The following is a 27868-nucleotide window of genomic DNA, read 5'->3' as shown; positions in this document are numbered from 1 at the left end:
TATAACAAAAAAAGCTTTTCTTTTACTAGAGACAGAGCCATAATAACCAAAAATAATATCTTTAAATGTAACAGAAACATCTTGTTGTATAATAATAAAAGATACAATCTTTCCTAAAATGTACAACATAATTATTGATTATTAATAACAAAATAACAATTATTAATGACAAAAATTGACAAAATGAACATTTTATATCAATATTACAATAAACTTTTCCCTAAAGTGTTTAATAGGATAACATTTGTTGATTAACTTAAAAGATACTTTCTTTGACCTTATTGGTGAGGAAATATTTTAGTTGCAACGACCATATTTTTCCCATTTAGATTATTCCAATAAGAGATTACAGGGGACAATGTAATCTTGTAATTTCTATCTTTTTTTATTGGAGAAACAAATTTTACCTACAAAATGTCTCTGTTGGATCAGTAAAATAAGCTTTTTTTCGGAGGGGTAGATGATTGCTATTTTTAAAGAACATATTATTTCCTAAAGTTGTAGCTTCCATATTGATGTTGGACTTACTGGTGTGTTATATTCTGAAATAAATTCACAGTAATTCCTTAAAAAAAACCTTTGTTGTTAAATAACTGACTAACTGAAAAGCAAAACATTGTTAAACCACTGACTGAAAAACTAGGATTTATTTTCATATAAAATATTTTGGTTATTACAAATAAAATTGTGTAAGAAGTACATTTGTTTTTAAATTAAAGCTCAGGCCAAACCCTATAGCATATCCATGTGACATGACATCTGACATACAGCTGCCACTGGCACATGCCACTGTGTGTATTGATATTTCCGGTGGCATGACATCTTGATTCATTGCATCACGAGTATGTTTATTTGCCACAGACTTTTCTGTGATTTTTTAAAATTATTATTATGTTTTAAATGATTTAAGGTGATACTTCCGATATTTTGGCACAGTATAAGTGTCAGTGAATAGTTGTTTATTATTGTACAGTTGTATTAGTGAATGGATAGATTATTATAAGGCAGCGGCTGGTTTGTAGGCTACAAAGTGAACGTCTCTATGATTTTGTATTTATTTATTTACTTTTACATAATCAACTTTATATGCATAGTAAGTAAGCATATATGGTATTTATTAACAATAGTATGTGTCATTTGCCTAAATTAAACTTTTAAACAAAGCAGAGAAACCTGCGCTGGAAACTCGCGCTTATACTGACACCTACTGAAGTCACAAGAACTTTAATAATAATAATAATAAAAGCTTTTAAATAAATGTATATAATAAGATTATAGTGTTTGAAATGACATACATGCTATTTGTTATTTCAAGCCAGCAGAAAATATAACATAAAACAGATTTTTAAAGTACATAATAAAATCAAATTCTCTCTCAAATGCAATGCAATAGTTTTTTGTAGGCGTGTATAAAGATTTCTATTCAATATGAAATATTTTGATCATTTCAAAAAATCTTCAAAAAAGCATTGATCTAATAGTGGGGAAAAACAAACCAAAGGGAAAGAATTGTAAGAGATTTAGTGTGATAAATTATTAAGGATTGTGCATAATTCTAGAACAAAATCTAAATGTACCTAATAACTGTTGTTTAAACCATCAGTTTCATTCTAGATTTAATTTCAAAAGAAGCCTTGATTAACTATTACCGGTCTTGTTGCCTCCTTGATCTTAAACTCAAACTCAAAATGAACTTTAAACTTAATCTTAAGGAAGGTAAAGAGAAAATAGCTTGAGTTAACATTGAGTTTTTTGATTAAGCTTAATTTGCAAACCGGAATGTTTCGATAACTTCAATAATGCGATCAATTTTCACATAAATCACCAAATTATAGTTTATTACATAAGATAGTTTTCGCATTAAACATAATAACATCATCCAACATGAACAAAGTGCAATTTTTTTTACAAGTAAAGACTATTAGAAACAGACAAACGAGCATAACTAACTGACTGACAACATGTACAAACACTAATAATAATAATAAATAGAATTTCATGACACAACTCAAGCACAGTGAATGGTCTTTATCTCGTTCTACTGTGAAGCAGCATAAGTGAAGCCTGGAAAAGCCCTCAGAAATTTACCCTAAAATGAGCTTTAAACATTTACAAAATAGCAACAACTAGTCGATCCTGCAAGAAAATTATTTTAAAATAAGTTTGTTTTTGTTTAAAAAGAAGTATATATATATATATATATATATATATATATATATATATATATATATATATATATATATATATATATATATATATATATATATATAGTTGAATTAAAGAGTATCTTGTTGAAAGTTGAAATACAAATCATTCATAGATCACTACAATAGTGTTCTTCTGTCTTTAAAGTGTCCAGCTGGTAAAGACTCATCTGTCCTCCTAGTGGTCACTGAGAGACCTGCAGCAGATCCCTGTGGTTGGGAAGTTGTGGCATTGAGAACTGGGTGGCCAAAGATAGCTGCTGAAACTTTTCAACAGACTCCTGAGACAAAATAAGAAAACATCAGTGATTTTTGAGAACTTCAGCCTAACAGTTATGTATGTAAGGAAGCCATATTATTACCTCTGGCCAAGATAACGCAGACAACTTTGCCCAGTTTGTACCCACTTCCTGCTCTCCTAAAAGACCCCTCTCTATTAGCTGTCTGATCAGGAACAGGTAGTCAGTCCTCTGCAATATTACAGAAGAAAACAGGATGCCATTTTATAGTATGTAATATGTACTTACACTGAAATGAATACCTTACTGCAATGTACATCTTGTGTAGATGTATGTATACATGATTGATTAAATACCTGCATGTAATTACATCTGTAACTCATTTTTATTTGTTAGTTGTGATTAGAGTGGTAATATATAATAGAATCTGTTAATATAAAACGCGTAGTAGCGGTGCTCATCATTTTTGGTGGGTGCGCCTACATTTCTGAAGTCATGAGCACTGGTGCTACCAAGAAAAAAAGGTTAATTTCGAGCCCTGTTAGATCTTAATCGGTAGTGGAAATTTCAGGTTTCAAGAAAATGTTAAATGTAATAGAGCCCCGTTACATTATTCCTTTATAAGCCCATTTCAGTCAGATAATTCCTGCTTTCAGATCCACTAAAATGGCAGGTGACCGTCAAATCAAGCAGATCTGTGCTGTCTGAAGAAAAGGTGGACACTCATCTTTCTAAAAAATAATAAAAATACTTAAAAATAGATTGAAATTCCATTTAAAAACTAAATTGTTCTTTTATTTTTATTTGTTTAACTACTACATTATTATATAATTTTTTTTATAGGAAGCTTTTTGCTTTGGAGTATAAAGAAGGATTTGTTTTATTTGCTCCTAAGCAGAAACCCTAGAAGTATAGCTCTATCAATGTTTAAAGTAAAATAAAAAAAAAATCAGGATCATACTTTTATAATGTTAGTTTTATTACATAAAAAAAAATTAAATCAGAGAAATCCTCTAGCTTTTTTCTTTTTTTTTTTGCTGTATCGAATACGTACCAAACCGTGACACCACTGTGTTGTATCGAACCGAACCGAACTGTGATTTTTGTGAACAGTTACACCCCTAATATATATATAAATATATATTTATATTTCATTTCGCAGTCTCTTGCGATTAGCTAATTGCAGTGTTATCAATCGATTCAATTCGACTTCGATTAACTGCACAGCCCTAATATTGACTAACTACAAAGAGGATATGGATGCAACAGCTTAGCAAAACTGCACAGTGCTTTTACCTCTCTATCGGTAGCAGTAAATATGGCAGTCAAAGTGGGTTCAGTGAGAAGAAGGTGCAGAGGTGGAGCGGGAGTCCAAGACCACAGAACCAGAAACCTTTCCAGAAGATCAGGTCTCTTGTTCCCCTCGGCGGAGGACACCAGCGGCAGCTCTCCAGATACTTCACATGTAAAAACAGATACAAACATACACACATGAGGATATTAATCATGATCAGAATTGACTTTATGGACTGTTCTCAGTTTCACTCACCAAGTTTGCAGGCCAGCTGAACAGTACAACGCAACAGCATCTGCTCGACCACCGGAGAGAGACGCTAGAAACACACCAGGACAAGAGGAGAAAGTAAGAAAAACTATTAAAACACTGATGTGTGGATAACAAGTGTTCTGTATGGGGGTCTGATTACTTTTCGGCATCCAAGTGTTTGTCCCACCCTGTCCAATACAGACTCAATCTGACGAACCGTGAAAACCTCATCATCAGATCTGGGTCCTACAGCAACACTCAGAACGTCCTGAAACATCAGAGAAAATCCCATTAAATTAGACTTGCTGATTTTTTGTTACTAATTTTCTATTATTAATAGTAAGGCAGAAATTTTAATTAATCAGCCAACTGGTTAATGTCAAAGGTGTACTGATAGCCAGTGCTATATTAGCATGAGTAACTATGAATACTCTTTTGAATTAGCTTCTTTTCTTTTTTATCCATTTTTACACTTGCATATTTCTTTATTTAAATTCTATTTTAATCAGTTTTTTTGTTGCATTCATCTGTTGTTTTTATTACATCGTTTTAAATATTTCCAATTCAGGCATGTTTGTACTGCAACAAGCATTTTATTATGGTGGCTTGAGAAAGCCAACACACTGTTATACTACATAAACTTAATAAACTTCTTCTGAGACTAATTTCTATATGCATCTCCTCCTAGACCGTTCATACTACTCGGTTTGCTGTATCTTTTCCAACTGATCTGACTTGTTTTTAAAGGTTCACGAAACTCTAGAGTATTTTTTTATTTTTTATTTTAACAGATTTGTGTGTGTTGAGCACCAGTTAAGACAATGTTAGCACCTGTCAGCTTTTATTATGAGGATAATTTTGATCTTTTGTCAGCTAATTTTGGCTTGCGAGTTTTTTAGCTTTGCGATTTTTGGGGCGGAATCAAAATCGGCGACGTAGCGCAGAACTGCAAATGCAAAGATGATGCGTCAATTTCTCATTATTATTCATAGTTTTCTTATCCTATGAGAACAGCCTGCTTCTTAATTATTCATGACTGCATGTGCTTTCCGAAGGCAAGGCAGACCTGCCAGTGACAAGCTGTAAGATCTTATGTTAATGACTGGGTGAGACGCATCCATGGACCCACGGCACCCAGTATTTAGCCGTTCATGAAGGGTCGTATATGTTTATTTCCATGATCCATGGGGTTTGTTGCATGTTCTTCCCCGCAATGCTGTCAGGGCTGATACAGCAAAGCTGTTTGTGTACAGCAAGTCTTGTCTTTTATCAGAAGTTCGTTCACATTTAGACACATCGCCGTGCTGCTGTGTTTGCCTAAATCCTCTTGATTACAAGCAGGGCTAATGGTTAAAATAGACAGGACAAGAGACCTGCTGTACTGAGACTGCATTCAGACACGGGGATTGAGGGAAAATTCCTCATTTATAGTGTTTATATGAACACGATTATCTTTATAATGATATAAATTGTGGTTATCTGTGTATGAAATAACAAATAACAAATGTAGCAGGGCAGTCAATTACTGTTTACTGTTTTAACTTTGTAAACTATAAAATCATGCGTCTCCTCACGGTTTGTTTCTCATTTTATGAGCCGACTAACAATAGTTGTTCGCCCCCTCTTTCTCCCCTGCTCTGCTGGCCAAGCCTATTCCTGCCCTTTGCTCGCGGGGCTCCACGACCATTATAATGCATATTTTGAAAAAATTCTGAGGTAGACTTAAACCAAAAGTGGGGGGTTTCATGGCCCTTTGAAAACTGACCTGGAAAATTCAGAAAAGCCCCATTGACTTAACATTGGACCAAACTTTGTGACCTCATAACTTTGTGCCAGACTGTCCTACAGACTTAATGTTGGGCTCATTCAACTCAGACTACCAATCTGCCAATCACTGATGACCTTTCAACTTACTAGCCATACCCTAGCAACCACTTACAGCCCCCTAGCAACTGTCTTATAAACTTCCAATGAAAAAAAAAACTGCCATTGACTCTACATTAGACATACTAATAACAAAAACATTTCATGCTAGAAACATACTAACAAACATACTAATCATACTAACAACATGCTAACAACATGCTAGTTTATGCTAGAAACATGCTAGCATAATGCTAATTCATACAAGAACCATGCTAACTTATGTTAGCAACTGCCTAGCAACCACTCAGAACTCCATAGCAACTGCCTAGCAAAACCATGGGCAACCACCTAGCAACCACTCAGAATGCCTTAGCAACCACCTAGCAACACCTTAACAACTGCCCAGCACTGCCTTAGCAACCAACTAGCAACACCTTAGCCACTGGCTAGCAACCATCTATCAATACCTTACCACCCACCTAGCAACCACTCAGAACACCCTAGCAACACCTTAGAAATGCCTTAGCAACTACTCAGAACACCTAGCAACACCTTAGCAACCACCTAGAACACCCTAGCAACCGCCTAGCAATGCCTTAGCAACCACCTAGCAACCATTCAGAAAACCTTAGCAACAATCTAGTAACACCTTTGTAACTACCTAGAAGACCCTAGCAACCCCCTAGCAACGCCTTAAGGCTGATTTATACGTCTGCGTCAAACGCACGCGTATGCTACAGCACAGCCTGCACGTGAACGCATAGCCCGATGCTGACACACACCTCCCAAAAAATATAACTACACGTCTCAACGAAGCGAAGCACAAGCTCTGTGATTGGTTGGCTTGGTAGCGATGACAAGTGCGGGCTGAGGTGAGAGGCGCACAAGCCCGATGCAGTGAGTGTTTACGAGTGTGCAATCCCGTGAAGGAGCTCCGAATGGAGACTGTTGTTTTGTGTCTACCTTGAGTTGCTGCATGTCCGCCGCTTCCCGCCTCAAAATGAGCGAGTTTGAGCCACTTAAACATTCAGAAAAGCGTTCAGAAAAACAATACCAGCAAAGAAACTTGATACAGAGGAACATTAACACCTACTGCCAGCTAGCGTTTCAGAAGTGTTTTTGCAGAGCAACAGAAACAGCGTGCAGAAGTATAAATGCACATTTCATTGCATGCTCCGTGGGTTACGCCAATCACTTGATGCACAATTATAAACCAGGCTTTAGCAACCATCTAGAACACCCTAGCAACCGCCTAGCAATGCTTTGGCAACCACCTAGAACACCCTAGCAACTGCCTAGCAACCAATCAGAACACCTTAGCAACCACCTAGCAACTCCTTAACAACGACTCAGAACACCCTAGCAAAAAACATGTCAATCCATACTGGAAACATGCTAACATATTTGTACTTATCTCTCTATGCCGACTGTTTTAAACTTCTTAAAAACGACTTCAGTTATTTAAACTTCAAAACTACTTCAAACTTTCAGGCGAGGCTTTCTCAAGTCACCATAAAGTTTGTCTATGAAATTTACTTTTCTAGTTTCAGTTATAACTTATTTTTATAATTAGTTATTTAGATTTCAACTAATTTACAATTAGCTAAAACATTTAAATGGCTTTCATTTTATTTGACAATAAGGCAAATTCTGCTAGCCTCGTCAAAGAAAAGAAAACACTTATTAGCAAATTTGATTGTACGTTTCTTTTTAGCATATTTTATGAAGGTGTCATTTCTCACCATTAAACTGTGTTTTGCATCAATCAAATCATATCGACTACAGATTTATCAATGAATCAGTTTTTAGCAAATTTGACCAAAAATCACCTTAATTTCAATCATGACTTCTGATCCAAGTGGAACTTTATGAGCACAGCCTGGAACACAGGTGGACCCAGCACTGAGCCCTGAGGCACTCTTCTGGACCTGCTGACTCCTGCTTAATCCTTCAGCCTCTTCAGCATCTACACTGAGGGGTGAGGGCACGCTCTTCATTACCCTCTCAAAGGCACTCTTCCACTCCCTCTTTAGCAGTGCTAAGAGATATATAAAAAAAGTTCAGATCAGTTTTTGGGAAAAAAAACAACATACTATGTAATATAACACAAATATAGCATATCTAAATATCTATTATAGTGCTCAGAAAAATAGTACACCCTATATTGAATATTTGTATCCATTTTACAGTGAATTTAGATATTTTGGTGCATTTCAACAAAACCATTTTATTAAACAGATATATTTATTAAAATAATATTTTAGTCACCAAACATATTTAGAAATTGAAAGATAATAAAATTAAATTCAAGCAAAATATTGAAAAAAAAAAAATTACAACCTACAAAATTTCAACTAAATTTTTAACATTTTTTTTGCTTTTCTTGATTTTTCTTCCTTTTTAAATTTGTATTTAATATTTTTCTATAACATAAATTTTGATGTAGTAGTTTTTGGACCGTTATTGCAAGTTATTTCCTTAGATAAGCTCCAGATTAAACTTCAGTGCTGATACAGTAAATATCTAATGTATATCCAAAATATAATATTGTAAAGCTTCCTATTAAAAATATGAATTTAAAAGATAGATTTGTGAGGGGTGCACTTATATATGCTGAACACTGTAAGTCTATTTTCAAACGTCACTGAAAATTGGTTTTATTACTTGTGATGTTGGAAGACAGCCAGCTGCAAGCCTTTTCTGTAGCCAAACGAGTGGTGATGCTCTTAGCTGTGGTCAAGACCTAAACCACACCACATTTTAACCACATCTCAAAGCAAATTATTTATCATCCTATAGCTTTGTTTTTTAAATTAACAATAAAATAAGCGAGTATTAATGGACTGAACTAACGAACTAACGACTGTTTTACTCACAGAAGGAGAGGTCTCCAGAGGAAGAAGAACTCGGACAGCTCCTGGAGCATTCTCACTGCAGAACCTATCATGACATGATGAGACAAAAGACATCTAGATCAAAAGATGTTTAGAAAACATGTTTTACTTTAAACAAAAAACTTGGTCAGACTTTATTTTGATGGTCCGTTTGCTAAATTTAAGTTACAATGCATCTACATGCCAACTAATTCTCATTAGATTATAATTAGACTGTTAGGTTAGGGTTAGGGTTGAGGTTAGGGTTGGTGTAAAATGACATGTACTTGCAAAGTTTCTTATAGTCAGTTGAAAGTCTGTTGAAGGAGCAGATATTAACAGATATCAACAGATATTAAGCAGACAGTCTACTAATACTCAAACGGACCGTCAAAATAAAGTGTTGCCAAATACTTAAAAGAAAAAAGCAAGCCATTGACCTGGTTGCTCTCTCCAGAGCTTGCATGCCCGCATCACACAGCTGAGCACAGATACAGTCGTTTAGCTTGGCAGTGTTTACGCCCTCCATACCCAAGCTATCCCTGAGAGTTTTCTCACCACCCCTCACAAGCTCCAACACAAGTGTTGCTCTGCCACACAGTTAGGGAAATATGAAATGATAAAAAACAAATGTAAAGTAATTTGCATGGACTAAGAAAGAAAAAGGGTCAAAAATCTTGGAGACTGACTTAATGTGTTTGACGCAGTTGGAGCCGACCCTCTCAGCAACAAACTCTACAGTACGCCTCAGAGAAGGGGGTTGGTTGTGAAAAAAGGCCTGCTCCAGGTCAACCTTTGTTAAAACATCCAAAAACATTAATGAACTCTCATTAAAAACATACTATCGATTATACTACAGATGGAAGACATTTGCTGGCAGTTTACCTGAAGTTTCTGCTGTGAACGTGTAGTCGAAGGACCCCTTGGTTCTGCAGACGTGGGGGTGATCTTGCGAATCAAGCCTCCACTCTTGGATGTGCTACCAGCCACAAAAGCAGCAAGAAGTTTACGAAACTCCCCTTCAAAAAGAATGATGTAAAGATAAATCAATCACCATCAATTAGAATGTACTGTATTTCTTTGTGCAATGCATAATTCTGAAGCACATTTTTCCAGAGGAGCTTGCTCTTACCCAAATATGGACAGCAAGTGTAGAGAAGCTGTTGGTCCACTAATGGGAGTGTGTCCTGAAAAGTACAAAGAAAATATCATTAGTGTTAAAGGGTCACGAAAACACCAAAACACATTTTTGAGCTGTTGAAAGTTGTATACGTGTCCCACGCTGCTAAAAACACTATTAGGACACAATTATTACACAAAAAAGTGAAAATTGGTTGTTTTTGTGTTACTTTGAGCAAATTCATTCTTCCGGTCTGAAACTAATTTTAGATGCTGCGCCACGCCGATTAGATCCTTGCGTGTATTCCAGTGTATAGACTGGCTGTCTGTACCTGGGAGTACTTTGTGACGCCTTTGAGAGTGCAATCAGCGCGCACTATTGTGTATGCGGTGCAACTTCATTAATAAGTATGATAACTTAGAAGACGAACTAAGAAGTTTTTACCTGATAAAGTGTTCAGACGGCAGAGAGACGCCACTTTGTGTTGTCAAAACAAGTGGAGTGGAAGAACAAGAACTGTTTGGAGACATGGTTCATCAGTGTTGCGTTTTTAAATGTGCTGCAACGAAGGTTTTGTTTTCATTTTCCCTCTATGAGAGCGCAGCAGGACTCATTTGTGGATTACAGTGCAAGCGACAGAAATACGTTTGTATGGAACATTTTTTATCCGATAGCTTTTCGCATTTGGACATGGTGAAATCCAGATTTGCAGCTCGTCTCCTTTTAATAAAGACACGGCTCCAGTTGGTGTTGATTGTCCTGTCACTACAGATTTGGTAAGTGAGCGATCAGTGGTCTTTGTTTGTTTATTCAGATGGCAAAGTTAGTTTGTATCGTCAGCAGAACTCTTTCAGTTTTTAAAGACAGACCTTAGTCAAAATGATTTTTAAGTTACTTAGTTTACAGTACAATAATATCACTACAATATTATGGACTGAAAGATCCACTGTAAATGCTGCTCTCCGAGTTTAAACATGTAAACACCGCAATCAAACTATTACCGTTGTGATGAATTTTCACCGCATTTTGTGACAGGATAGTCTACACACACAGCCTTCTGACGCTACCTACCGAGTGCATCTAAGTTACTGAGAAATGTGAAGGTTATTTTTCTTATAAGACGAGTGGTATCAAACATTCCACAGTGTCACAGTTATCAAACAGTCACTGTCTTTCTCCCCAGTGTCTGTGTGTTTATTTTGGCTCTGTGAAAATCAGCGCATGCATAATAGAAACTCCCATTTTATCCAAATCCTTCCCTCTTACCCTCCCCCGACACTCCCTCCTAAACAGAGCTAGACACACCCACTTTCCTGACTTTTTCCAAACTGGAAGTGTGTAAACACCTGCTGGGTTTCATGGCCCTTTAATATGAAAAACGCATAACTTTTGTTTAATGTATCCAGAGCAGAAGATCAGCAATCCACTAACCAGGCCCTGAGAGCTTGTTTTATTTTCCAGTTCTTTCATTTCTTCCTTTAGATCTGCACTGAAGAAGAGATCTTCTGGAAAAACTGGGATCTAAAAAAAAAAATATTACAATTACAGAAGGATATGACAAGATCATAACTCATCTCTTTATCTAAAGCAGCTTAATTTGGTCAGTTGCTATAATGTTTACCAATTATAATGAAAGCTCTTATCTTTTATAGTGTATACTAAAACAAAAATATCAAATGATGCCAAAGATCTTCTGATACACTTTACCAAACCCAGGAGTGGAAAGAGAACCCTACTTGCTTTGCATTCACTTTAGATTATAATTATCTTAAATATTCCAATGTTAGCTTGCAGTCTAATAAATTACAGCACCGTCTATATATATATAGCAATGTCTATACATTTGTTAAACAATGTTAACATATGCTGTTCATATTAAAGGTTTTATTTGTTGCAATAGCTTTCTGCTTGATGATGAATAAACATTGGTGTGTCTCTCTCCTAACCCTTCAATACTTATTCAAGCCCTTTACATTATGGGTGATCTCAACCACACATTTCCCAGCTTCTTTAGTCTGCTACCTCTCTCTGTGAGATCTTGTACAGAGTGAGAGATGCACTTAGTATTTCTATAAACAGAAATTTTCTAAAACAGTGGGTTTTATGACCCTTTAACAATGATAAAAAGGCCATATCATTGTTCCACTTTGGTTCATTTTGCAGCAATACTGAATGAGACCCCCTCACCTGGAAGAGCCAGCCTAAAACTGCAACCATGAGCAGTTGATTCATGTAGCACAGCTCTCCTCCTCGACCCAATACCATCCTCCTGAAACACCCAAATAAACAATGACAAGTGCATTTGGACACAGAAATAATCTCTGCCAAATATTTAGTAGTTAAACTTGCTTGTAGATCTGGAGTAGAAGGCACAGAGCGGTCCTGTAACAAGGCAGAAGTGGTCCAATGTAATCCAGCATAGATAAGAACTCCACCATCCATGGCACTGTCAGAATTGTGCGTCTACGATGGACTGAATTCCTCAACACCGTGCACACGTCCAGAACTGGAAAACTCTGATGATATACACATGAAACATACTGAGCCTTGAAGAATATATCTGTTTTAGGTCAATTAAAACAAATATTGCCTTTATAACGGGCATACCTTGCTCCGCAGAGCGACTGCAGCATCCTGTATGTCTCTTGATGGTAGCTCAGAGGTCTGGTAAGGTAGGAAAGTGATGAAACCCAAAAACTTGGCCAGAAGTCTAGCGGTGAGCAGCACAGAGGAGAATCGCTGTTTCTCATCCTGAATCAAAAATAGGTTTTAAAACCATTCAAAGCCTTTGAGTATTTTGTGGTATTTTGCTTTTTGTTCTGACCTGCTGCTCCATGTCTCCATCAGCCGTCTTCTCTCCCTGGGCAGGGCTCGCATCTGGACCGAGAATGGACACCTCATCCAGCTTCAGCAGCTGCTGACACAGACCATCTTTCAGGTGCTGATTTAGCTGGCAGCTAGTAAAAAGATGAATGGAATTAGAGCTAATAACCATAAAAATGATACTAAAATTCTAATCCTAGTTCTGAGACTTTTAATCTGGATTTTTCAGACTGTCCATACAATACTATACTCCTGACAACATGTGCTTTACGCTCAGTGCTTCCCACAGGTTTGAAATATACTTGCGGTGGTAGTCGGATTGAAACACAACTTTTAGTCACATCGCATAAATAGTTAACTATATGGGACAAAAAAAAGATACTTTAATTTTTAACAATTGTATTTATCATGACAGGGTTTTTTTAATGAGTTAAAGCAAAAAAAAAAATTTGAAATAAAAAATAAATCCACCATTTCTCTGTTATGCTTTTCAGAAGCCATGTGCACCCACTGACAGGTAAAATCTGCTTCTGTCTCTCTTTCAAGTTCAAAGCAAACTTCCAAATTTTAGATATGTATATAAAATAGCCTATATCACATAGATATGCTTTAGGCATGTACTAGACCATCAACAAATAGATTTGCTTTAAATCATCTAAATCCCGGCGTCATCACATTCAGAAATAACAGTTTGCTGGCAAAAGTCGCTAAACAGCACTTGCCTTTGACAGTAAAAGCCGCTATATCCCGAAAACCAATCAGAAGGTGCAAATCGAATCATATGTGTTCAATGTAGCAGCGCGCTGATACACCAGCTTTTGAGGAGACATATTCCGCTTTTGATTTAGATTTTAAAAGATTTTTAAAAGTTTGATGAACTGCATGAGCCTGTCCGACCGTCAGTAAATGGCAAATGAAAACGTCCCTTACCTCAAAACTCGTTGCATTAAAAGAAAAAGCAAACATACTGTACAGTTGGAAGTGTAACATCTATTTATAACATGTTTTTGCACAGTGATGCTACTTTGAATGAGCCCGATTTACTATACATTAAAAAACAACTGCGTTTCACGAAAGACGCTGTTCTTTTATCCCACATGGATGCTATGAGGATAAACAAGAGACCAAGACCTTAAGTATGGTGAGAATGAATGAATGACAGCTTTTTAAAATTGTCTGAGAGACATACCCTTTTTGCCCAGTAGGCCTACCTTGTGTTTTATTTGCTTATTTAAGCTATTTTTTGAAAGATAAATATAATGTATAAAACTATACATTATTTGTTTTACTTCAAGTTACCTAATAATCTGATAAGCTTTTTATATTAATGGACAATGCACAGATATTAATGTTTCACAATGTTTTTACACTACATTATTTGAATCTACCAAGCTTATATTACAATGTTTACAATGTTCTTCTTTCATTAAATCTAAATCCCAAATATCAGAAATGACAATATTGTTAAGATTGATTAATGTCAGTTTTAATTTTATTGATTAATGTACTTACTTGACAGATTTTATTCATTTTCCATGGATTATCACAGCGGAATGAAGCGCCACTAACTTGATAGATTTATATATTTTTAATTTTGGGTGGTTTGTGTATGCGTTTAGGTTTGGTAAAATTATTTCTAATTGCATCTCTAGTGATTTTCAATTAATTACAACTAATTACACTGTTCCAATAAGTGGTTTTATAGGGTTTTGCATAAAAAGCACAAGTGGATTTAACTGGTTTTGACGCAAAAGAAAATTTACCATTTTAAAATACTAAGAATTGTCTGAAGTGACATTTAAAAAAAAAAAAGGTATTTTATTTACCAGCTAATAACCTTATTATTACATATAAAATGAAACACCTGAACCTAACTATAGGAGCCTGATAGAAATTGCTCATTTACAAGAAGAGAGATCAGATGGATTTAGAGGGTTTTGCATCTGAACTCTTTATATGTATATGTATACACACACACACACACACACACACACACACTAACACACACACACACACACACACACACACACACACACACACACACACACACACACACACACACACACACACAATCAAATTATTAAAATTATCAGCAAATGAGAAATAAATGATAGAAAAGGGAATAAAAACAGACAATATCTCTAAAATTTATAATAATTACAAAACTATAACTTGTAGATTATTTTAATAAGGCATATGAATTGATTAACCATTAATATTGGTGTACATATATTTTTTCAGCCAGTTTAGACCAGTCATTTCATCCTCTTCAAGTATAGTACATTTTTTCTGAACCATTTCGATTAAAGAATGAATTATTTAATGTTTCTCTCACTCTGTGCGCAGTCAGCTGCAAAGTCAAGCGAAAGTAGGCTAAAGTAAAAGGGTAATGCAAAAAAACAAATGATTAACGGCTTTAGAAAGCAAAAGCCGAATCCCAAACATTTTAGGAGATTTAAAAACCCAGTCAGACGAATATTTTAAGTCCCAAAAACGGTACGTGTCTGCGGGTCTGCAAAGCACGCGAGACTGTCTGTGGGAGTGTTGACAGCTCTCACTCACAGAACAAAATGGGTAAACGAGAGATGATTGGGCCGATACAAAAAACTGTGTAAAAGGATGATAATAATATTAACAAAAAAATATGTCACTAAATATACTTGGGCAGCCATTAATATATCTGGATGGCCTGCCCATGTAAAGTCTATGTGTGGGAAGCACTGAACCTGGCATACGAAAAAGTTCAAATGTTTATGCAGGTAAAGAAATTGCATGAAATAAAAAGTGAATGTAAATGATTAAAAAAAAGGCAAATGATTAAAAAAAGGGAAATTAAAGAAGCTGGTGAGTGAATGATGATGAATAGTGCTAGAGAGCAGGAGAAAAGTGGAGAGAACAACATCACTAGCTCAAATTTCCAGTGGAAATAGTACAAACTAGACTCAGACCAGATAAGAGTTCAGAGAAAGGCACTTCCTGTTTGTAAAAAAAAAACAACAACAACTAAGGAACACAAACTGCTCTCAAACCAATTCATTCAGCTGAAGTAGGACATCATGAGAATATGAGACCTGCGATGAAGACATTTACCTGCTGGCTGTCTGAAGAAAGCCCTTGAAGAACTCCTGATGTCCAGGAAAGGAAGGTGGAGGACAGGGACCAATGAGACTCTGAGGCTGGACCAGACGCTGCTGTAGGCGCTTTAGACGGCCAAGGCTGTCTGCCCCCAGCATGCCAAGCAGATCAGCATCAGGTGCATCACTGGAGGAGGCCAGCACACTCGGGCCCTTACACATCTAGATAAAAACAACAACAACAATCTATGATCATTGAATACAAAACAGGAAGGAAAAGGGAGTATAATCAGCCATTGTGGCCCACCTGGACAAGCTGCTTCTGGAAGAGTCTAGCAAAGTGAGACTGGCTTCCTGCTGCTGTGAGCTGACTGACCATCATCCTGTGAGTGAAAATTGAAAGAATTCACATTGGGAATCAGGATTAAAACAATTACCATAAGATGTTAGTGGTCAATATTAAGACTGTTATATGAATGGCTATATGAATAAACAGACATTACCTGACTCTATTGCCTAATGCTGCCTCAAAATCCCAGCCAGGCTCCTTATGAGAGTCCTCCCATTCTCTGAGGAGCCCATAAAACACATCCCTACAACATAAGAAAAAAAAAACACAACATTAACCATGTACATCTAAGCAACTGATTTGCCAAGTAACTCATGTATGTTTTGAAAAATGTACCTCTGCTTTTTAAAGGTGTGAAAGGCCTTGTCGCTGCTAAAATTAGAGCGGTTGTCTGTGGCAGGCTGGAACGGGACTGAATGAACAAATAAGGGCGGACTAGGAGGTACCTAACAAATTAAGAACATTATTCAGCGTGAGCTTTCAAAACAGAACTTACTGGTTGCTTTTAAACGAATGCTTACTTTAGCTGTGCAGTTGTCTTGAGCTTCTGCCAAGCAGTCTTTAAGGGAGGAGGAGAAAGTCCCCACTCTCTCATTTTCAGACAGAAGCCGTAATGTGCATTTATCCAGGTGTGACACCAACCTGACAAATAGAAAAGAAATAATCAGGCACTCTGACAATGATGTGTAATAACACAGTAATAACACTATAATCAGACTTACTCAAACTGTTTCTCCAACACTCTCACAGAAAAATACACACAGTTGTGGACATTTCCTAGGTAAGCTTTTTCCAGAACATCTACAAAGACATGAATGAAAAAACACAGAAAATTAATCAGCATCAATAATTCAGAGACTGATTAATTTTTTAATAATAATAAAAGAAAATGCCTGCAAAAACAATCTTATTTCAACTATTTTTAAATAATAATAATAATAATAATGATAATAATAATAATAATTATTATTATTATTATTATTATTTGCATAACAACTGCAATGCCTTTTTCATGGAAGGAGTTTCTGTTTGCCTTTAGATGAGCAAATCACATAATCAAAAAAAAACAATTATGAAAAGATATACAAGAATATATTAATAAATTTAAAAAATAATTGACAAATTATTACTTTCCTGCAAGATTCTACAAATTACTGCTAAATTGCAAAACTGTTATTGTTATTAAAAATAATAAAAACGTCAATGTGAAAAAATAATATAAAACCATAACCAAATGCATAATTCATTTTTTAAAAGCTATACTCTTATTAGCTTTGTGCTGACAGAGGGATTATGAAACGACTGATCTTTCTGACATCTCTTCAGCATGATTTCACATGTAAGTGTAGACAAAATCCATAAAAAATGAAGTATGTTTTAAAACATTGATGTAGATTGTGATCAAACCAACCTGGACTGTCTTCACAAACACTGATTCCTTGCTCTGCAGATTCAGACCCAGACACGCCACGAGATGTCAAGAGCTGCAGTACAAAGAACATCTCCAGGAAGATACATGGAACCAGGTTTTCTAGAAGCATAACACATTTTTAAAAGTGAAAAACAATGTTTTTAATATCCTGGTATATTGTAAAAAATGCAGTCCTCTCTGTGAAAGAAAAGAAGTTACATTTGTGAGGGACCCATCCAAAACTATTTACATATCAAAAACATTATAATATTTTAGTAAGTGACAATTAGCTCTGAGCATTTTTTTTCTCAATACAAATGTAAAACAAGTTTAAAACAAAGCAGCAGAGATAAACGCAACAACAGCTAGACCAGAAAATGTTGCTAACAAGTCTCCTGTCCCAGTATCTGAGGACACATTAAGTTGATCTCCAGAGCTACACTAAATGTATCTTCATACTTTTTTGGCTTTTCAGTTTCACTTTAGAAAAACGTCTGTCATGACAAACCATCAACTTGAAGAATTTATGACAAAGATAATTCTAAAGCATTGATAATATTATTAGCTTTTAATTCATACAACCAACATGTTTTTGCAATTTGCACAGTTTAGTGATTAAGCATCTTACAAAAATAAAAAACGTTCTGCAGCAAAAATATTTTTACTTTGTGGAAACTTTAATACATTTTATTTAGGATTTAATTTATTTAGGAACAGCTATTAAACTATGCATTTTTTTTTAACACTGTAAATGTATTAGTGGTCATTTTGAGCACTATATATATATATATAAAGTAAACATATTTAATATATAAAAATATAATTAAACATAAATTGCAGAATAAAAAATTATTTGAAATAGCAATGCATAATATTTGTAGATTACTAATTCTCTTCAAAATTCTTACTGACTCCAAATTTTTTAATAGTTTACAGGACCATAGTCGGGGAGGGCAACCGAAAGACCCAGAATGTGTCCCATTCATGAACTCATTTGTCCAACTTTGACTGCTTAGCCATCACAGATAGTGAAAATAACCCATTTAAAAAGATTTAAGACCAAGCGGAATCCTGGTGTGACTTTAGTTAATCAGTTTTGGCCAATGCAAACAATTATTTTTCAAGAGTCCAACATCTAGCCGTACAAGGAAACATCTGACATAAGCAATGTCATCTTTCATAACTGAATTGATTTTAAACAGAGAAAACATTTGACAAGAACCTTTTATTATATAAATCTTGGACCTTATTCTTGAAAAAAAAAAAAACATGACCAATGAAAAAAAAGTGTGAAGCACTTTTACGAGAGGCTAGAAAAAAATGTGAAGCTCTAAATTAATATTATTATTATGTTTCAGTTTTTTTAATAATCAAATGGTCAAATTCTGACTGAGGAATATTGAATGTGCCAATTTGTTATTTGCTCAAGTTACAATAAGCTAGAGTTTTTAATTTGAAACGTTTTTTTTATAATGATATGATGTAATAAATTTGTATTTAAAAAAAAAAATACAGTATGTTGTATTTCTTGGTCCCACTTTATATTAAGTGGCCTTAACTAATATGTACTTACATAGGAATTAATGTTTGTTACAATGTACTTATTGTGTAAATACATGTCTTTACTGTGTACTAATGCTTGATTAAATACATGTATGTAACTACATCTCTAATTAACTTCCGTAATTACATTTGTAAATACACTGTTGACCATCCCATACACCTTAACCCACCCTTAAACCTACCCATGCCACCAAACCTGTCCATAACCCAACCTCTATTCCAACTCAAAAGCACCACAAGTGCTCTCAAATACATTATAAACACAGTAAGTACATTGCATTTATTTTTTTGATGCAGGTACATAGTAGTTAGGGACACTAAATATAAAGTGGGACCTATTTCTTTATTCTAAATATTTAGGAAATATTTTGGTACATCAAAAAGTGTGGTTATGATGAGCATCCAACAAGCTAATTCAGCTAAAAATAGTGCTTAAAATGTAACCTAAAGGCAGTATTTAAATCTTATAATTAAGTAGAAAATAAGGCGAATAACCGCACCTCTTGAGAAAAAAGAACTCCCTTTCACCAGGCCTGGTTTACATGATTCATGCACTACCTTTATTCAACTAATCAATTAGAAATAATTCATGAATGTTAACCAATGTTATCCAATGTTAGAATGTTAGCCAAGCTGTGAATCATGACACACTCACAAAAATCTTTGATTAACTATAAATAAAAAAACAGCACACAACACCCTCTGCAGGCCATTTACCTGAAATGCAGGCACAATACAGCCCCGCTAAGAGATCCAACTCTGATTTCTGTGTCACTTTGTCAGGGTCAGGGCAAGGCAACTGGGAATCAGGAGTCACTTTTGAGCCTTGCATATGCACTGTTTTGGTTGGGGTACAGATTTCGGAGTTGGTTTTTAGTGGAGAGCTGGTCTGCTGGGCAAGTTTAGACCTAGAAAAGACACGTGTTATGGTTAACTGTGAACAGAAAAGCAGAAATATAACTGAAACTAACAGCTCCAACACACCGTTCTCTCTTCAGCAGCTCCCTCTCCTCCTGCAGATTGTGAGGACTGCCAGTGCTCTCGGGTATTTTAGGAGGACTGGCAGGAAGGCTGAGAGGGGTGGAGGTAAAGCAGCTCTTAGGTTTAGAGTTCGGCCGCTCTGCACTTACAGGTGTTGGGTTAATTCTCCGTGAAGGTTTGGTTGCTCTGCAAAAAACGCATAAAAGTTGTAGATTATTTGTATTTTTGTCTTGTATTTCTATTTAAATTACATGTATTTGTAATTGTGCTAACTTGTATTCACATATATATTACAATCTGCCAGAACATCTATTATATGGATCTTTTCTTGTCTACTGTAATGTGACCCCCGCATATAAGAAAAAAAGGTTTTGGGGCAATGAAATTTTGGATTGTTGTTGTGCACTGCAATCACTTCATATCACACACTAATGTATTAGATAAAAATTAAGAGAACAAATGAATTATAAACATTATGTTTACAAATCAATCAATTATAATGTACAATATTTTATATAAATATGGAATACATAAAATAAATGGTATGATGAACCTTTAGCCAATAAATAAATCTCATGAATATATATATAATTTGTTCTTTCCTATCCTTTGATGATGCTAAGAAATTAATTCATGCTTTTATTTTCTCTCGGCTTGATTATTGCAATGCTATTTATACTGGTTTACCTAAGCAAGTTGCAACTGATACAAAATGCAGCAGCCAGAGTTTAAATGAAATTAAAGAAACAAGACCATATCACACCAGCATTAATAGAATAACAATGTTTACCAGTGCACCAAAGCATAGACTTTAAGATTCTTTTATTAGTTTATAAGGTACTACACAACAGGACACCTTCTTACATTTCTGACTGCTTATCAAAATAATCCAAACCGTTTCCTACACTCTTCTAGAGATGGACTTTTAGAATTTCACTCTGTAAACCTGATGCGATCTGGCGGCACTTCTTTTAGTCACTATGATCCAAAAATTTGGAATTGTGTCCCAAATGAAGTGAAAGAATCCCCCAGCATTCATGTTTTTAAAAAGCATGTTAAGACGCATCTTTTTAAAATTGCGTATGAATACAACAGTTTGTGAAGTTTATGCATATTATGTATATTGTGTAGTTGTATATATGTATGCATTGTGTTTGTGATTCTGTGGATATATGCATATATGCATGTACATATATGCTTTTATCTGAGTATATACTTGTTGTTTATTATGCTTTATACATTTTCTATTTAGTTTTCATTTTGGTTTGGTTTATTTTAATTGTTTGTTGTTTGTGAAGCGCTTTGAGATGCATGTATGTAGGAAAAGTGCTATCCAAATAAAATTTATTATTATCATTATTAAAAATAGGGCATTCCACAAAAACAAGTTTAACAGTTTGGTTTTGTTGTTTGATGTTGCAATACTGACATTTTAGGGGTTCTTAACTTTTGAGTAAATACTCGTGTTAGTCTTGTGTGCCCGATACGGCATCTTCTCTAAAAGATCTCATCATGTCTTCAGTTAAACAAAAAAATTGGATTTTGTTCCTATTTCAGGCTGGATTTCAAAAATGTTATTTTTTCAACACTGATTCCATTCTGCTTTATATACGCATTACGAATATATTATAAATATACATGCATGCATTTAAAGATAATATGGCATAGAGTTCAGGAATTATGACAAAAGCATAACGTTTTCCGTAAAAATAGTATAATTGTTTTTCAAAAGTCATTTAAAATTCATTTTAATAGATTCTATTAAAACTTTACAATGCAATGTCATTTGCAACAATAATTAATATGAACAAATTATTAAATATAGAAGCATATTAATATTACTTTAGAGCACTGATTAACCTTTGTTACTGCTAGCTAATTAAAATTTTCTAAAAATTTCTTTTTCAAGCTAGCTCACGATGAATTAATGTCAAAAAATAAAACGAATGAAATGTAATGTAATAAATACTCAGTATTAGTAAATGTGGAAATTAACAAAAACTTTGATTAATAAATTCTGTAAAATTGTTTTTCATTTTTATTTTGTTAGTCCATACAGTTGACTCCTGATAATAAATGAACCCTCAATATAGAGATATCTAGATGTTTTAACCCTATTGTTATATTTTATTATTTTTATTTTAATTTATTATAATATGGATACTTTTTTTTTTTTTACTTGTATTCATCACCTACTCCTCACTTACATTGGTGAAGGCTGGGCCATTGGAGGAAAGTCTTCCAAATTATTGAAGTTGAGCTGCACCTGTGTCTGAGGTGACACCGAATCGTTTCTCCCCCCACCTCTACTCCTCCTGCCACCTCCTTCCTCTGAGACAGCACCACGAGCTCCCGTCTGCCGGCTGGACGTCCCCCCACCAAACCCGGCACTCCTCCTGCGGCCTCTGTGTGGCGGTGCGGAGGGGCTGGGCTGGGTCTCTGGAGGTGATGTCATGAAGTCTCCCAGACTGGGCCGCTGGGCAGAACGGCGCTCGGAAGGGCTGTTACGGGGCACAGGACTCCAGACTGAGCTGAAGGAAGGGCTGCTGAGGGCACTGATGCCACTCAAACAAAGAGAGCCTGTAAATGGGGTGTCTTGGTCATTCTTCCCACCCCCCGGGGACGTAAATGGGGCAGGAGAGAACAGCTGAACTCGACTGGCACTGCGCAGACCCTGGACCGGTGTAGATTTGCTGACTCTCCGCTCTGAAGAGTTCTGAATCCTGACAGATCTGGAGGTGCTGGGTGTCTTAGCAGGGGTGGCAGGGCCATGGGTTAATGTCTGACTGCTCTGGTCCCGCAAAAAATTCAAAAGGAAAGGCACAAACTCCTCTTTGGTGACCCTGGATGGAAAGTTTTGCGATTCACAAACCTGCAAACACAAAGAAAAAAAAATTTAAATTATGATCCAAGACACATGCTGCATTTAAATGAATATTCATATTTGTATCAATATTGTGCAAAATGCAGCTATCAAAAAACAAACACACAGATATTAGATATAGATATGAACTTTTAAATATCTCAGCACAGGGGCGCCTGCAGGATTTTATTCCAGAACCGCCCCCTCTAATCTTAAAAGTTATGACATATTAAAACATTTGCAAATATATGACAGAAGATTGTTTAACATTTAGCAAAGCATTCATTAAATCCTTACTTTCCACTGACCAAAAATCATCCACCCGCACAGTTGAGTAGTGGACGGGCTCAAACAAAACTATAAATCATATTTTTCTTGGAAAAAATATCTTTTTAAAATGAATTTTGTATATAGTTTGTCTCTTTATTTAAAGATTTTTCTTGGTCAGTTATCTTCTAAACAAAAATAGAAGAACGAATAACATGAGGTGAAGTGCTTCAAAACAGATCCGCTGTGCTTCAAAAATGCAGAATCACGAACTGGATTGTCAAATAAAATAACAATATAACCTAAATAAAATTAGAGTGAATAATTCAGTTTTAGAGAAGGCTATATTAAACTGTTTTCCATGTTGCGCCGGTAAATTACAATTTAATCAAATAATTTTAATAAGCAGGAAAGGTGTTGTACAATATTCGCAACAGTACCTCGGTGGAACAAACTCGGTTGGAAGTGCTTCAAAACAATGCAATCTCACGGCAATTGGAGAAAACTCAGAAACTTGTAGTGTGAATGGAGATGTCTGCTTATTATGCTAGTCTGTCAGAAAAAAATTGTCTAAAACACCTTGAATGGTTCTGTTCCATGCGAGGAGGCTGCGCAGCAGCTGAATATGATCTGTCTGATGAAATACAGTTTCCCCAGCTCAGGTGCTGATAAGACTGCTGTGACCACTCCGTGTGGGGATCAGTATTTGTCTCATTAATTTTAGGCCTTTTGGCAAATCTCTCAATGAAGTTTATCTGTTTAAGGAGAGTTTACACATTTTAAACCTTGTTTTAAACAATAGCAATCTGAATTGCAGTTGTCAGTGTGCAGAAAAACCGCCAGCAAAACTAAAGCAAATAGATTTCTTTACTCATCTCTCACCATGCAAGTACACACTTTAAAACACAAAAACGCACACCTTTCCTTATTCTCATTCTTTCTTGCTTTGTCAATATATCGTAGTGTATACTGTTTAATAATCCATTTAAATTATGTAATAAATAAATAAATAAATAAATAAATAAGCACCATTAATTCCCTCTCATGGTAAGTACGCACAGTACATTAAATAATGTACAGTGCATCCGGAAAAGTATTCATAGCTCTTCACTTTTTCTTCCATATTTTTATGTTACAGCCTTATTCCGAAATGGATTAAATTAATTTATTTCTTCAAAATTCTACACACAATACCCCATAATAACAGTGGGGGATTTTTTTTTAATTGTTGCAAATTTAAAAAAGAAAAAGAAAAAAAAAAAGAAAAATCACGTTCACAAGTATTCACAACCTTTGCTCAATACTTTGTTGATGCACCTTCAGCAGCAATTACAGCCTCAAGTCTTTTTGAATATGATCCCACAAGCTTTGCACACCTGTCTTTGAGAATTTTTGCCCATTTTGCTTTGCAGTACCTCTCAAGTTCTATCAGGTTGAATGGGAAGTGACGGTGTACAGCCATTTTCAGATCTCTCCAGAGATGTTCAATATGATTTAGGTTTGGGCTTTGGCTAGGCCACTCAAAGACATTAACAGAGTTAAGCCACTCCATTGATATTTTAGCGGTGTGCTTTGGGTATTGTCCTGCTGGAAGATGAACCGTCACCCCAGTCTGAAGCAGGTCTCTGTAAATTGCTGCATTCATCTTTCCCTCTATCCTGTCTAGTCTTTCAGTTCCTGCTGCTAAAAAACATCCCCACATCATGATGCTGCCACCACCATGCTTCACTGTAGGGATGGTATTAGCCTAGTGATGAGCGGTGCTTGGTTTTCTCCAAATGTTAACACCTGGCATTCACTTCAAAGAGTCCAATTTTAGTCTCATCAGACAAGAGATTTTTGTTTCTTATGTTCTGAGAGTGCTTCAGATGCCTTTTGGCAAGTTCCAGGTGGGAAGTGGCTTCTGTCTGGCCACTCTACCATGCAGGCCTGATTGCTGGATTGCTGCACAGATGGTTGTCCTTCTGTAAGGTTTTTCTCTCTCCACAGAAGAATGCTGGAGCTCAGACAGAGTGACCATCAGGTTATTGATCACCTCCCTGACTTAGGCCCTTCTCCTCCGATCACTCAGCTTAGATGGCCGGCCAGCTCTAGGAAGAGTCCTGGTGGTTCCAAACATCTTCCACTTATGGGTGATGGAGGCCACTGTGCTCATGGACCTTTCAGAGCGGCAAAATTTTTTTCTATAACCTTCCCCAGCCTTGTGCCTTGACACAATCCTGTCTTGGAGGTCTACTGACAATTCCCTTGTCTTCATGCTTGGTTTGTGCTTCGACATGCCCTGTAAACCCTGGGACCTTATATTGACAGGTGTATGCATTTTCAAATCATGTCCAATCAACTAAATTTACAACAGGTGAACTCCAATTAATCTGCTGTAACATCTCAAGAATGATCAGTGGAAACAGAATTTACCTGAGCTCAATTTAGAGCTTCACGACAAAGGCTGTGAATACTTATGTACATGCGATTTTTCAGGTTTTTTTAAATAAATAATTTTAGATTTATTTTGGAATAAGGCTGTAACATAAAAAATGTGGAAAAAGTGAAGCGCTATGAATACTTTCCAGATGAGTAAATATAAATAATATAATGATAAATCATTTTATATTATTAATATTATTATCATAATTTCTTCCAACCTAAACCACAGTTAATTGTTGTCAGTAACTGAAATTAAGCTTAAACAGGATAATAGAAAAAAAAGTTAACAAATTAATTGAGGTAAAGTTGCTTTCATATTCGCACATTGACTTTCTCCTTAATACTATAAATGCAGAAAAGTATTCTTAGCAAATTCTGAATAGGGAAATCATATTAGCAGACAATGACTATCAAAGTATAACACTGTTCAGCCAATTAACTAGTGCTAATATTGTTTTGAAGTCATTCTTGCACGCCATTTCAGACCCAATATTTAGAGTAGAGTGATCTAAAAATATTTAGAGATATTTAAAAATATTTAGAGATATAGAGACAGTTAAAATGAACCTTAATCAGAAATTACTCTGAATATCAAAAATCTAAAAACCGAAATAAAATGTTTCTTAAAAGTTTTTATTTATTTTTTTTTATTTTGAAACCTATTGCAGATCAGGGCGGGGCCAAGTAGGAGCGCTTATTCTGATCCCCCGAGCTTTGCGAGGGTTGTGGAAATATCAAATTGAACCAAAACAAGTGATCACAATTGGCTTAAGATTGGCAATGAAAATTCGGCACATGCGTCAACCAGCAGAACTTGGGAATTAAAAAAAAAAACTATTGCTTAGATTGTACTCTATAACTAATGTAACTAAATAAAAACTTTTAATTTAATTTATTGATATTTTTAAAAGTTATATATTACAGGATACCTACAGTGTCTTAAAATGTCTTAAATCTCAAAAGCTACATTTTAGGCCTTAAAAGTCTTAAATTAACCGAAATATTGTGTTGTAGGTCTTAAATCGTTTTTTTAACAGGTCTTAATTTTCCTTTGTTTATGTGTAGCTCCTTATTCTGGCCATAAACACCCATATAATCACCAACAATCCTAAAGTCCATAAAATGTTTTAAACTTTTAACTTTATATTTAAAAATAGTATTGAATCACTTTCCTTACAGTACCATTTGTTTAAAAGTTCTCCACCGACACCGAATTGTCCTATATTTGTATTATTAAACTATTATTATTTTATTGTTAACTGTTTTTAATTATAATCATTTTTAGATAGAGCAATTGAAAATCTTTTCTAACTGGGATATTCCAGAATAATCCTTAGATTTCTCTTTTTTTTTGCATTTTATTTTAATTTTCTCTTTATTATATAAAGATGGAAGCTTTAACTGTATTTAATGATAGCCACACCAGGACTTTAAAATCATAGTCAGGAATTAGTTTGGGTTGGGTTTGTTAATAGGGTAAAATGTTAATTCTTTACAGAGTTGTATTCTGTATTCTATTCTGGAATTTGCCTGAGAATCAATAACACTGCTAATCTCTGCAAAATCTGTATTATTTAACCTGGTTAGTCTAAAATTTAATTCATAATGCTCTTAAAAATGTCTTAAATAGTCTTAAATTTAACTTGGTGGAACCAGCAGAAACCTTGTATTAATAAATAACGAAACAACACATGAATAGAACTTAAATCACTAATAATAAACTCTACAGTAGTTTCAAAATTACACTGAACTGTAAAACAAGGCATTTACATTACAATACATTAAACGTAATTCACAATCCTGAAGAAAATAAAACAAAGATTGTATCATCCTAAACATATAATGATATATATCATAATAATCATAACATTCTGGAATATTTACATTGGCCAAAAACATTTGTAAAAAGGAACATTTATATGACAACGTTCCAGCAAACTGCCGGAAGATTATCTTTGACTTTATTTCCTTTCGTCGAAGCATTAAGCTTAAATCTAACATAAACAAACATTCACATTGGAATATTTAGTAAAGAGACTCTTTTAATGTTTGTTTGCTAACGTAGCTGTAAGATTAGCAGCCAGATATTGAGTAAACAACCCCTTTAACAGTCCACTAGGCAATGACAGTCAGACAGCAGAGCGTTAGACAGAAACACAGGTGCTGTATTAACTCTTACATGTAGTCCTTTGAGCCACAGCACAGCCTCGCTTAACTCCACTTTACTCTGCAGCACCGATTCCAAAAGAGCCGCCATTCTGCTCT

The 27868-nt window shown here is 35.2% G+C and overlaps 1 protein-coding gene across 1 annotated transcript; it reads right to left on the bottom strand.

Annotated features, from left to right (window-relative positions):
- Window positions 1–1809: 1809 nt before the first annotated feature.
- cdan1 (codanin 1) lies at window positions 1810–27868 on the bottom strand. Its single transcript, XM_087290841.1, has 28 exons — window positions 27783–27868; window positions 22257–22921; window positions 20053–20235; window positions 19786–19976; window positions 17506–17625; window positions 16817–16895; window positions 16616–16736; window positions 16431–16540; window positions 16249–16338; window positions 16053–16128; window positions 15762–15967; window positions 12673–12805; window positions 12456–12599; window positions 12198–12364; window positions 12036–12117; window positions 11280–11369; window positions 9861–9915; window positions 9614–9747; window positions 9418–9521; window positions 9169–9318; window positions 8732–8795; window positions 8520–8598; window positions 7685–7893; window positions 4150–4257; window positions 3993–4056; window positions 3740–3900; window positions 2567–2674; window positions 1810–2485 (listed from the first exon to the last, which is right to left on the bottom strand). Exons 1-28 carry the CDS (start codon window positions 27858–27860, stop codon window positions 2390–2392), a joined length of 3867 nt encoding a protein of 1288 aa, XP_087146967.1. The 5' UTR covers window positions 27861–27868; the 3' UTR covers window positions 1810–2389.

The sequence above is a fragment of the Danio rerio genome, chromosome 17 (genome assembly GCF_052040795.2).
Source record: "Danio rerio strain M-AB ecotype USA chromosome 17, GRCz13ab, whole genome shotgun sequence".
NCBI classification, from domain to species: Eukaryota; Metazoa; Chordata; class Actinopteri; order Cypriniformes; family Danionidae; genus Danio; species Danio rerio.
The sequence above is the reverse complement of the archived record's forward strand: the minus strand, read 5'-3'. Positions and strand labels throughout refer to the sequence as shown.

What these genes read in the sequence shown, in the direction of transcription:
- cdan1 (XM_087290841.1), bottom strand. Translation starts at nt 27,860, where the DNA reads ATGGCGGCTCTTTTGGAATCGGTGCTGCAGAGTAAAGTGGAGTTAAGC. An exon ending in TGTGGCTCAAAGGACTACAT is followed by an intron (nt 22,922 to 27,782) that starts GTAAGAGTTAAT and finishes TTGTGTTTGCAG; the next exon opens with GTTTGTGAATCGCAAAACTT. An exon ending in GCATTAGGCAATAGAGTCAG is followed by an intron (nt 16,129 to 16,248) that starts GTAATGTCTGTT and finishes TTTCACTCACAG; the next exon opens with GATGATGGTCAGTCAGCTCA.